Source organism: Aotus nancymaae, unplaced genomic scaffold (assembly GCF_030222135.1).
Source record: "Aotus nancymaae isolate 86718 unplaced genomic scaffold, 86718_ANA_hifiasm-v0.15.2.pri h1tg000138l, whole genome shotgun sequence".
NCBI lineage: Eukaryota > Metazoa > Chordata > Mammalia > Primates > Aotidae > Aotus > Aotus nancymaae.
In genome coordinates this window covers 2,363,976-2,376,435 of record NW_026988553.1, presented here as the reverse complement: position 1 = coordinate 2,376,435, position 12,460 = coordinate 2,363,976, and the positions used below count along the sequence as shown (strand labels likewise).

The window sequence follows — 12,460 nt, the reverse complement described above, 5'->3', positions numbered from 1 at the left end:
AGATTTGAGACACACTTACCTGCCGAATGCCTAATCAGTTCCTTGTTGGGTCCTGATTCAGACAAATGCTGTTGCCTGCAGTGATTGGCCTTTTCAACTCTAGCTTTGATCGTGAGGGCTTCTTGTTGGTTTGAACAGTATGTAAACACTTCTGAAGTTTCTTAGAGCTGCATCCCAAAGCGTTTGTGGATGGAAATGATGTGAGGTCTGGGGTCCATCTCATCATAACCCATGGTGGCGGGGATCTAGACAAACCAAGGTTTATCATGTGGAAGACAGTTTGAAGAAATAGCACAGGTATGGGGCAAACATTTTGAATATTACAAAGGGGAGTACAATGAAAAGTAAGTTTCCCTTCTCAGAGAATACCACTGTGTGGTTTGTTTGTTTTTTAGACAAAGCCTTGCTCTGTCACCTAGGCTGGAGTGCAGTGGCGTGGTCTCGGCTTACAGCAACCTCCACCTCCCGGGTTCAAGTGATTCTCCTGCCTCAGCCTCATGAGTGCTGGGACTATAGGCGCCTGCCACCATGCCCAGCTAATTTTTTCTTTTTATATTTTCAGTAGAGATGGGGGTTTCACCATGTTGACCGTGCTGGTCTCAAACTTCTGACCTCAGGTGATCTGCCCACCTCTGCCTCCCAAAGTGCTGGGATTATAGGCGTGAGCCACTGTGCCTGGCCAACTACCAGTGTTTAAGATTAGTTTTCCAGACGTTTCTATCTATACATGGACCAGCATCTCTTTTTTTTTTTTTTTTTTTTTTTGAGATAGGGTCTTGCTCTGTGCCCAGGCTAGAGTGTAGTGGTGCCATCTCAGCTCACTGCAACTTGGCCTCTCAGGTTCAAGTGATTCTCCTGCCTCAGCCTCCTGAGTAGGCTGGGATTACGAGTGCCCACCACCACGCCTTGCTAATTTTTGTACTTTTAGTAGAGATGGGTTCTTGCCATCTTGGCCAGGCTGGTCTTGCACTCCTGACCTCAAGTGATCCATCCGCCTTGACCTCCCAAAGTGTTGGGATTACGGGAGTGAGCCATTGCACCCGGCATTTTTTCCAACACTCTTGAGTGGACGTCAGATTGGAGAATTGCAAGCCACTGAGGCTGACTGTGTGTGGGCTATTTGGCCATTGGAGAAGAGGACAAAGCTGGATTTCCATTCTGCTCAGGGCCCTAGAGCCCGTGTGTGTACTTTCTCTTCAGCACCTGTCCTTTTTGTCTTCACAGATGGCAGAAAATTTTCAAGTCCCGGCTGGTGGAGTTGGTGGTATCCTATGGCAACACCTTCTTTGTGGTTCTCATTGTCATCCTTGTGCTGTTGGTCATCGGTGAGTGAGCTAGACCTTGGTCTCTGCTGCAAAGCCCTTCGCCACTTTTGATGTGTAGCATCCAGCTCTGGCTGCTCGGAGACACACTGATGAAATGCTGTGTCTTTCTCTTGGGGGAAGGAAGAGGCTCCCTTTGTCCATGCTGCTGACTGCTATTGAGGCCTTCACTTTGAAAGCCCCCTCTAGGCTGGGTGTGGTGGCTCATGCCTGCAATCCTGGCACTTTGGGATCCCGAGGTGGGCAGATCACCTGAGGTGAGGAGTTCAAGACCAGCCTGACCAACGTGTTGAAACCCCATCTCTACTAAAAATACAAAAATAGCTGGGCGTGGTGGTGCATGCCTATAAATCCCAGCTATTCAGTAGACTGAGGCAGGAGAATCACTTGAACTCAGGAGGCAGAGGTTGCAGTGAGCCGAGATTGTGCCACTGCGCTCTGGTCTGGGCAACAAAAGTGAAACTGTCTCAAAAAAAAAAAAAGAGGCCCCTTTAGCAGTGGGCATGGGCTTATACTAAGCATTTTGTATGCAGCCTTATGATGGCCACCTTACATTGTTTTTTTCAAGACCTTGGGAGAAAGGACACCTTAGGTTTCTGAGGCTGCTCCTCAGGTCACTCTAGAACTGAAGCCAAGGGAAGCTAACTGGCCTGAGACCTTGGTCTGAGGAGTGCTGCTCACCGGTCACTGAAACAGCAGCATTGCCTGGAGCAGGGCGTCTAGCGGGGGACTGAGCAGGCAAGCACACAGTGAGCCTAGCTATGAGGGAGGTCCTGCTGTTCCCTGGAGGAGGAGGAGGAGGACGACACTGAGATGTGTGGCAGTGAATCTTGGGGCGAGGTCCTAGACCTCTCTGCATCTGGGCTAGACTTGACGTTTTGCCAGGTCTTTCCAGCTCTGTAGTTCTGTAAACTCTTGACAGTGAGGTGCACACCAGCAGGGACTTGACAGATGAACTGGTCGAAGGGAAAGCAAGCTCAGAGACGAGGCCAGGCCAGGTGGTGTTAAGATGAATGGCAGACATTTTACGATGAGGTAGTGGGGTGACCATCTGGAGACGAGGAATCGATAAAGCTCTTGTCTGACTGTTAGGTGTTTGTTGTTTTACTGTGGTAAGTGATCAATATGTCCCCCTGTTTGGGCTCCAAAGTATTGCTTTGGCTCTGCTGTGGACACTAGTCTTGTCTCAGAGCTGTGGTGCCTGCCTAGGCATGGAACACTCCTCTCACTGAGTCCAGGGGTGGGTGTAGGGTGGTAGGGGGAGTGGTGGAAGCTGTAGTTCAGGGGAATGTGCAAAGCCCCACCTACCAGCTTCAGCGTCAGGCATTTCTCCTTCCTGATGTCTCAGGGTCTGCTAGGTTATGTTCGGGCAAGACTGCCTCTGAACAGGCCAAGTGTGACCTGACAGCTTCCAGCCACAGAGGGTAGGTACCAGCTGCCTGAGTACCTCAGTATTCCCAAAATAATAGGCAAGGTACCAGTAGGTAGCTCTTTCTAAGCAGGGTTCTCTCCCTGAGCAGCCTCCAAGCCAGGAGTAGGTAAGGAATCTATGTGTCGTCCCCAGGGTTAAGTGGCATGAAAAGCTACAGAGTTTTTGAACTGAGCGTGTGTGTTTTGGTTTTTGGGTCTGGGGCGGGGACTGGGGAAGGGAGGGACCATGCTGAGGATGATTCCCTCAGGGCCTTGCCCCTTCCCCAAACTGGAAGGAGTGTATCTCTTTCCTAGAGCAGCTGAGTAGGCTGGAGAGATCCTTTGCAGAATCCAGTAGTTGACAAAGCCTTCATTCTTTTTTGGGATCAGGCAACTGCTTAGAAGTTCTAGAGGAACATATGGCCATGATGACTGGCTGCTTCCTACTCTCATGTTAAGAAGCATAATCTAGAAAGATCTGCAGAGCCTTCTTCAAATAGAAGTATTAGTCACAGGTACTAGTGAAGGGTAACGGGCATAACCAGCTAGAGCTGCGTCCTTACTTGGGGGCAGAGAGGGTTGAGCAGATCTGCCTGGGAAGGTGGAGTTGCTGAGGGTGTGGGATCTTCCCACCTGGGCTGAGGCCTGAGACGGAGGGGCTGGGTTCTACAGTGGGACTTGGGTTAGTATTGCTTAGTCCTCCGTCCCCACTCTTGGTCATTGGCCAAGGTGGTCCTTAGGATGATGGGGTTCTTGGATGCAGGTGACAGTGTAAGAAAATATGTATTTTATCTTGTTTTTCTGATTACAAAAATAATGGGTAATTATTCTTAAAAATTCAAAAATTGAGTTTAGAAAATTAAACTCCCCCTTAATCCCATGTCCCACAGGTAACCATCATGAATATTTTGTTACACATTTCCACAGGTGTTTTCTATGCTGACATCTTTAATAAAATGTCTACAGCAGTGGAATCACACACACAGAGTATTTATGTTTCTTTTTTTATTTTATTTTTATTTATTTATTTATTTTAAAAACGACGTTTCATCATGTTGGTCAGGCTGGTCTTGAACTCCTGACCTCAGTTGATCCACCCGCCTTGGCCTCCAAAGTGCTTGGATTTACCAGCGTGAGCCACCACGCCCGGCCTGAGTATTTATGTTTCCTTCCATGGTCCTGCAGGCAGCACGGCTCTGAGACAAGCCTGCTGTCCACGGCAGAGCTGAGCCAATGCTTTGGATTGCGCTTTTGCCACTTATTGCACCTTAGACAGCCTTTTTTTTTTTTTTTTTTTTTTGGGACAGAGTCTCACTGTGTCACCCAGGCTGGAGTGTAGTCGCACCATCTCAGCTCACTACAACCTCTGCCTCCCAGGTTCAAGCAGTTCTCCTGCCTCAACCTCCTGAGTAGCTGGGGACTACAGGTGCCCACCACCACGCCCAGCTAATTTTTTGTATTTTTAATTGAGACAGGGTTTCACCATGTTGGCCAGGCTGGTCTTGAACTCCTGGCCTTGTGTGATCTGCCTGCCTTGGCCTCCCAAGGTGCTGGGATTCCAGGTGTGAGCCACTATGCCTGGCTGACATCTTTCTATGGCAATCTCATTCTTCTTAAAGATCATGTAGTATTCTCTCATATGGTTGTGCCATAGTCTGTTGTTTATAAGCCTCCTCGCATCATCGCAAATTTATGCAAATCCTTCTGTGGGCAAATACAGAGGTAGATTGCTGAACCCAAGGGTATGAACACTTTACATTTTATACATGTGTGCTGTTTATACCCCTGCTAATAGTGTTTGAGAGTACTTGCTTTGGCCGGGCGCAATGGCTTACGCCCGTAATCCCAGCACTTTGTGAGGCCGAGGCGGGCAGATAACAAGGTCAAGAGATCGAGACCATCCTTGCGAACGTGGTGAAACCCCGTCTCTACAAAAAACAAACAAAAAGAGAGAGTACTTGCTTCACGGTACTGATGTAACACAAAGACACCAGTGAGCATGGGCAGATGTTTATAATGCAAGATCAGCTAAAAACCAAGCAGCCTAAAACCAGAAATTAAGAACCCCATGAGGCCGAGCCCTGGCTCATACTTGTAATCCCTGCACTTTGGGAGGCCAAGGCCATTGCTTGAGCTCAGAAGTTCAAAACCAGCCTGGGTAACATGGTAAAACCCTGTCTCTACCAAAAATAGAAAAAGAAAAAAAAATTAGCTGAGTGTGGTAGCACACACTTGTGGTCCCAGCTACTGGGGAGGCTGAGGTAGAGGGATTGCTTGAGGCTGAGAGGCAGAGGTTGCAGTGAGCTGAGATCGTGCCACTGCACTCCAGCCTGGGTGACAGAGTGAGACCCTGTAACCTACCCTACAGAAAGAATCTTGATGCCCATACACCTTGCCCTTCTCATATGGGAGTCTATTAAGCGCATTCTTTAGGTACATCTTAGTGTATTGACTTAAAAAGATGTCTCAGGATACATGGTGAAAAGCAGTAGGTTTGGTGTGGCTCAGTTTTCAATTTCTACATTAGAGACAAACGTAAATATATTTTTAACTGGTACTCTATTTGTCTAACAGTGGCTTTTTGAGGAGCAGAGGCTGTTCACTGACTCAGCAATTATTTCAGTGCCCACTCTGCACCCAGAACTATGTCAGGCCCTGGGAATATAGTAGAAAAGATTTCTGCTCTTGTGAAGTTTGTAGTCTTGTTTGGGAGAGATGGACCCAAAAAATGTGTTTTGTTTTGTTTTTTGAGATGGAGTTTCACTCTTGTTGCCCACGCTGGAGTGCAATGGCACAGTCTCAGCTCATTACAACCTCTACCTTCTGGGTTCAAGCGATTCTCTTGCGTCAGCCTCCCAAGTAGCTGGGATTATAGGCACCCACCGCCATGCCCACCTAAGATTTTTATTTTTAGTAGAGATGGGGTTTCACCATGTTGGCCAGGCTGGTCTTGAACTCCTGACCTCAGGTGATCCGCCCATCTCAGCCTCCCAAAGTGCTGGGATTACAGGCATGAGCCACCTCCCCCAGCCAAAAAATGTGTTTAAGATAATATCAGAGATGAGTGTCTATTACAAAGCAGATAACATAGAGTAGTGTGACTAAAAGTGATTTAGATGAGGTGGCCACATTTTTGTTGTATATGTTGCTGGAGGTGATTGTGTTATCCTTTCCCTTTCTACATTTTGGGTGTGTTTGAACTTTTGATGAGCACAAATTTCTTTTGTAATCAGAATAAAACATGATGAATAATAAAACGCCTTGTAAAGCTTTGAAATGAAACCGTTGACCCCTAGCTGGGATCCTGCAGTTCTTAACTCCTGGTTTTTTTTTTTTTGGTTTTGGTTTTTTCGAGACAGAGTCTCGCTCTGTCACCCAGGCTGGAATGCAGTGGCATGATGTTAACTCATGGCACCTTTGACCTCTTGGGCTCAAGCGATCTTCTTGTCTCAGCCTCCTGAGTAGTTGGGACTACAAGTGTGCACCACCATGCCCAGCTATTAAATTTTTTTTTTTTTCAGTAGAAACAGGGTCTTCCTGTGTTACCCAGGCTGGCCATGAACTTTTGGCCTCAAGTAGTCTTCCTGTCTTGGCCTCCAAAACTGTTGGGATTACAGGCGTGAGCCACCACATCTGGCCTGGGTCTTGACTCTTCAGCATCTTAGGTCCCCTCAGCAGGCATTTCTATCACCAGGTTCACCCTGGCTTATCACTGGGGGTGGCCGGTGGGCCAACTTGAGATGAACAGAACAAGATGTGGTTGGGGGCACTGTGGGAAAAGGAAGCCACCCCCGTTTCTAGCAACTCTCTAGGCTTGGTTAGCATCTTGAACTGTAGAGCAAGCTTGGGGCCTGTGTAGAATGGGACCAGGGATTGAAAAACTGGAGAAAGGAGTGGGTCTGAGGGTAGGAGCTTCTTTTTTTTTGAGACGGAGTTTCACTCTTGTCACCCAGGCTGGAGTGCACTGGCACGATCTCAGCTCCCTGCAACCTCCGCCTCCTGGGTTCAAGCGATTCTTTTGCCTCAGCCTCCTGAGTAGCTGGGATTACAGATGCCCACCACCACTCATGGCTATTTTTTTTTTTTTTTTTTTTTGTATTTTTAGTAGAGACAGGGTTTTGCCATGTTGGGCAGGCTGGTCTTGAACTCCTGACCTCATGTGATCTGCTCACCTTGGCCTCCTAAAGTGCTGGGATTACAGGCGTGTGCCACTGTGCCCGGCCTGAGGGGGAGCTTCTGATAACAGCATCCCACAAGGGGTGTGTGTGTGTAGAAGTGGGAAGAACTGGGGAGGCCAATGTGAGGGAAGTGAGGCTAACCTGTCTCACGCTGCGTCTGCCTGGTACAGCCTTGACTTGCCCTAGTGTCCGCTAAACACCTGTGTCTCCCCTCTGCTCCACCACAGATGCTGTGCGTGAGATTCGAAAGTACGATGATGTGACTGAAAAGGTGAACCTCCAGAACAATCCTGGGGCCATGGAACACTTCCACATGAAGCTTTTCCGTGCCCAGAGGAATCTCTACATCGCTGGCTTTGCCTTGCTACTGTCCTTGTGAGTGGGGGTTGAGGGGCAGGTGCTGTTAGAGGAAGCTCAGTGGGCTCAGTCTCCCCTGTGACTTCGATTCCTCCTCAGCCTGTGGCCTGGACCCCAAGGCCCTGTCTGTGTTAGGGAAGCCACATAGTTTTGTCCTCACCTCCAGAGGCAGCATGGAGAGTGGGAGAGGGCCACCCGAAATGTCAGAAGACCTTCACGCACCACATACTCTCTTGGGGCAAACAAATGACTATCTCGTGCTCTGTTTGCATGGAGAGTGAGGTGTAGCGGTAAGGCCTCGTTCTCCTCTGGGAGAGGACCTTCAGAGTCTAGCTCACAAGGGAGCAAACGAGTAGGCGCTCTGTGTCTGGAATGCTGACCTAGGGACAGCAGGTAGAAGTGGCATGAAGAGGCCGGGCCTCTCCTCCCCTCAACTCAGGGCCTTTCTCACGTGAAACTCGTAATGAGGGCATGTTAGGTTCCATGGCAGCCAGAGTATTTCTGGTGGATTTTTTTGGTAAAGCTAAGTACCTTGGTCAGGACGAAGCTAGTTGGGCAAAACTTGCCTACTGCGAGGCGCCTATTTGAGTCTGGGGCCCTGTTTGCTGCCTCTTGCTTCACACAGCAGTTCTGATCTGCAGGGCCTGGCTGAGAGGTGGATGGAAGCTCAGACCAAGGGTGTATGAAGGCGTTGGAAAGGCGCTTGCTGTGAGTGGGGAGCCCTCATGACTTCATCACTTCTCAAAAGGCCCCGCCTCTTAATGCTACCATGGTGGGGATGAAATTCTAACACGTGAATTTTGGAGGGCACTTAGCCCATAGCATCAAGTGATCGCATGGATTCTCAGGCTCATGCACAGTTATTCTCCACTTGGTTTTGTGCCCCGAGACTCAAGAATCTCCATGCCTAGGAGATTCTTGCCCTCTAGTTACCTGATATGTCCTGCTTTACCAGGCACTAGGATGACTACTTGTCTTAAAGTCTGTCATTCAGATGATCTTGTACTCTGTGTCCAACTTGGAAACGGGTGGAACTAGAAAAGGTAAACACTTTTTTTTTTTTTCTCCAAGATAATGGGTTTGATCACAGATTTGATCTACAAGCTTGCCATCTTCAAACTTAGGAAAGTCAGGAAACGAGAAGGCTGGGAGGAGTCAGACACATATCCTAGATTTTTCAGGAAGTTCCAAACAAGTATGATCTTGTGGGCTGAGGTTGAAAGGGAAGCAGATCTGGAGGACTGAGTTTCAAAACCAGAATTCTGAGTATGACAGTCAGCAAAATGAGGAAAAAAGACCACAGTGAGGAGGGAAGGAGAGGAAACTAAGGCCATCTACCAGAAAAGCATCTAGAGCTTTAAGAACAGTATGCGGGGGCCAGGCGCGGTGACTCACACCTGTAATCCCAGCACTTTGGGAGGCCTAGGCAGGTGGATCACCTGAGGTCAGGAGTTCGAGATCAGCCTGGCCAACATGGTGAAACCCTGTGTCTACTAAAAATACAAAAAAATTAGCCGGGCTGGTGGTAGGTGCCTGTAATCTCAGCTACTTAGGAGGCTGAGGCAGGAGAATCACTTGAACCTGGGAGGCAGAGGTTGCAGTGAGCTGAGATTACACCACTGCACTCCAGCCTGGGTGACAGAGCAAGACTCTATCTCAAAAAAAAAAAAAGAATAGTATCGGGAAGGTAAAAACCTGCCAGGAGCTCTGAATCATGAAAGATGGGGAGAAGTGGGGAGAAGGCAGTCCCTTTCATATGTCTGTAGGGAAGGAGATGGAGGGTAGGTGGTCAAGGGCAAAGGAAACACTAGGATAAGAAAATGGAATTTCTATATGGGTGAGGGTAGCGTCCCTAAATGATGTACTTTCTGCTTAGTCTTGATGAGATTATGCCCAGAAGCTGTTGAGATTATCTGCAGATGGAATTGCCACAGATGCTTGAGGATTTGCAGAGTGGGAGAGATACTGGCAGACCGCAGCCAGGCAAGCATCCCAATTTCCAAAGGGAGGAGCAGGTACATGAGGAATTGACATGGGGAGGGTTGACTTTGATCTCCAGATAGGCTCTACAAAGAATAGCTTGTATGCTTTCAGAAAAGAAGAGTGGGATCATTGGTGACTGCTGTGAATTCCTGGAGAAGTTCCGTCAGCCTTCTATAGATGGAGTGTAGATGGATTTTTAGCGTGATGCTTGCTAGTCTGAGTCTGTTCTTAAGGACCAGATGCTGAAGTGCGAGGAAGGTGCCAGGAGAACAGTGTAGTTAGATGTGGTCCTAACCCACATGGGTGGCTGCCATGTGGATCAGCTCCATCCACACAGAAGCCTTAGAAGGCTCACTCTTTACGTCTGGCTTGCTCAGTTTGTATCTGCGTGAAGACATTTGTCATGGTGAGCAGATGGGAGAAATGGATGCTAGGAGGAAGAGCAAGAAGGTTAGTGACCATTCAGAATCCTTAGCTGTCTAGATGGGCTCCCTGATCAGAATGACCTCAGTGAGACTTGGGTTTTCAATGGGGAGACATTATTCTAAGTGCAAGTAGCTTCATAAAGGGCAGGAAGGACTGGGCTACCCAGGAGCTCAAAGACTTGGGGGTTGGGGCTTATTGCAGCTCAGTTTGCGTTAGTGACAGAACTACTGCAAAAAGAGCAGTTAGCAGCCTTTAGTGAAGGCTAGGGCTGCCAGGAAGGAGGTGCTGGTGCTGGCAGGCTTTGCTGCCAGTCCTGTGCTACCTGCAGGGTTGCATTCAGGCCCCACCTTTTTGAGAGCAGATTGCCGCCTCAGAAGCTGTCATAGTGGTAGCAGGTATGCCAGTGCTGATTCCCCACAGACTGCTTTTTACTAATAAGTCCTTTGCTCTGCTGACTCCATTCTGCTTTCATGATCTTGTTTCTAGGACGCCTCCAGGTTGGGCGCTACAAGTGTTGTCTGACCATGCCAGGGGACAGTGGAATGGTCACCTCCCTCCTGTAGCTTTGGGGTAGCTAGGCTACCAGGCGAATGTGTTGCGCTCAGTGTAGTCCTCTCTGTGTGCCTTAGTGTGAAGCTAGGATGTTCCAGATTAATTCCTACAGTAGGCATTTGAAAAAAATTGACATGTCGTAAAATTAACTTTCTGGTAGTTGTGAGTGTTTTGACATGCAGAGCATTGGTTAATACCACCACCGTCAGGATGCAGAACAGCTCACACTTTCCTTTCTACCCTCAATGCCTGGCTTCCAATAAAGGCAGTTCTCACCAGCACCTCCAGTGTTCCCAAAGTGATGCCCGGAGGCTGCAGCGCAGAGTTGACTTCGGCCCGCTCTTACAGTCCTGACCTGCTCTCTGGTGTCTGCGGCCTCTCCCACTTCTCTTTACCTTTCCCTTTGACATGCGTGTGAGGCCTCGCCTCATTCACTGTTGAGCAAGTCTGACAAGCCAGATGGTTCAAGCGGTCACACATGTCTTGCGTGCGTCTTGGCTGGAAGCTGCGCATCAGCTGCCTCGGTGTGCCTGCCTCATTCTCCCGTCCTCCCATCCAGTAGCCTGATCCAAAAAAGGCACGAGGTTGGTCTTGCGTGACTTCTTAGAAAAGGAAATGGTGGGTGGGGGAGGAAAAAAATTAATAAAAAAAAATAAAAAATTTTTAAAAAAAGAAAAGGAAATGGTGATCCCAGGGATCGGTGGGGATTCACCAGTTGCCCATAAGGGATCTAGTTAATCATTTCTGGAATTTTGCCAGAAATCAGTACTCCTCGATAGTCTTAAGTGTTAAATCTAAGATGGTGGCTGTGACCCTAGAGGAACTTTGCTTTGTTTGTGATGCTCTTGTCCAGCCTTAACAGCCACACAACCCATCTGCAGCTTGCAGGAGACACTTAAAAACAAAGGAGGCTGGGTACAGTGCTCACGCCTGTCATCCCAGCGCCTTGGGAGGCTGAGGCAAATGGATCACCTGAGGTCAGGAGTTCGAGACCAGCCTGGCCAACAAGGAGAAACCCCATCTGTACTAAAAATACAAAAATTAGCTGGGCGTGGTTGTGGGCACCTGTAATCCCAGCTACTCCGGAGGCTGAGGTAGGAGAATCGCTTGAACCTAGGAGGTGGAGGTTGCAGTGAGCCGAGATGGTGCCACTGCAGTTCAGCCTGGGCGACAGAGTGAGACTCTGTCTCAAACAAAACAAAACAAACAAAGCTGTCATCCTTATATTTCTGTTACAAGTTATACCTGCTCATTCTAAAACAAGCCCCACTCCCCCCCAAAAAAATAACTTCACATAATAGACAAGTATCAGGTGAGCTCCCCTGTGGGCCCACCCAGAGAGAGTGGCTGGTGGCGTGTTTCTGAATGTTTCAGATGTTTTACATTATGGATAACTTCCTCCTTATGAGTGCCAGGCCTGCTTTTGCCCTGCTTTCACTAGCCCTTTCCACCCAGCAGTGCCTCTGAGCGATTGGTCCACAAGCCTTGTGCAGACCTCCCTCATCCTCAGCCGCATGCAGTGTTCAGTTGCTGAGGTTTAACCAGTTCCTTACTCAGAGATGTGTGAGCTGCTTTGAAATCTTTTTTTCTATTTTACTCCAGCCTGTTTGTGCCATCAATTTTTTTTTTTTTTTTTTTTTTTTTTTTTTGGTGATGGCGTCTCATTTTGACACGTAGGCTGGAGTGCAGTGGGGTGATTATGGCTTATTGCAGCCTCGACCTCCTCAGTCTCCTGAGTTGCTGGGACTACAGGCATGCACCACCAACGCTGGCTAACTTTTTTTTTTTTTTTGTAGAGATGGGTCTTGCCATGTTGCCCAGACTGGCCTTGAATACCTAGGCTCAAGTAATTTGTCCACCTTGGCCTCCCAAAGTACCGGGATTGCAGGCGTGAGCCACCGCGCCCGGCCACGGTTTAGCGTCCCACATCCATGGTTTCTTGTCTGCGCTTTTCGCACACTGTGTTCCTTTTTGCCTTTCCCCTTCTTAATCATCGGAACTGGATAGCTGACACCTGCTCTGCTGCACCTCAATACTGTAAGTGCGGCCCAGAGCCCAGCAACCTTGGCAGGACCTGGGCTTCTCAGAAATGCAGACGCTTGGGCTGGCCCGGCCTGCCGATGAGAAGATGGGTTTTTTATTTGTTTGTTTTTTTGAGATGGTGTTTTTGAGATGGAGTCTCGCTCTGTTGCCCAGGCTGGAGTGCAGTGGCGCAATCTCGGCTCACTGCAA

General features: G+C 48.6%; 1 protein-coding gene across 8 annotated transcripts in view; it reads left to right on the top strand.

Moving 5' to 3' along the window:
* The window catches only part of BCAP31 (B cell receptor associated protein 31), a 28,022-nt gene that overhangs the window by 2,103 nt on the left and 13,459 nt on the right, over nt 1-12,460 (top strand). For all 8 annotated transcript variants that reach the window (XM_021668852.2, XM_064371495.1, XM_064371497.1 and 5 more), the window contains exons 3-4: nt 1,225-1,325; nt 7,138-7,285. In XM_021668852.2, coding sequence (XP_021524527.2) covers nt 1,225-1,325; nt 7,138-7,285 — 249 coding nt within the window. The remainder of the gene's footprint in view (nt 1-1,224; nt 1,326-7,137; nt 7,286-12,460) is intronic.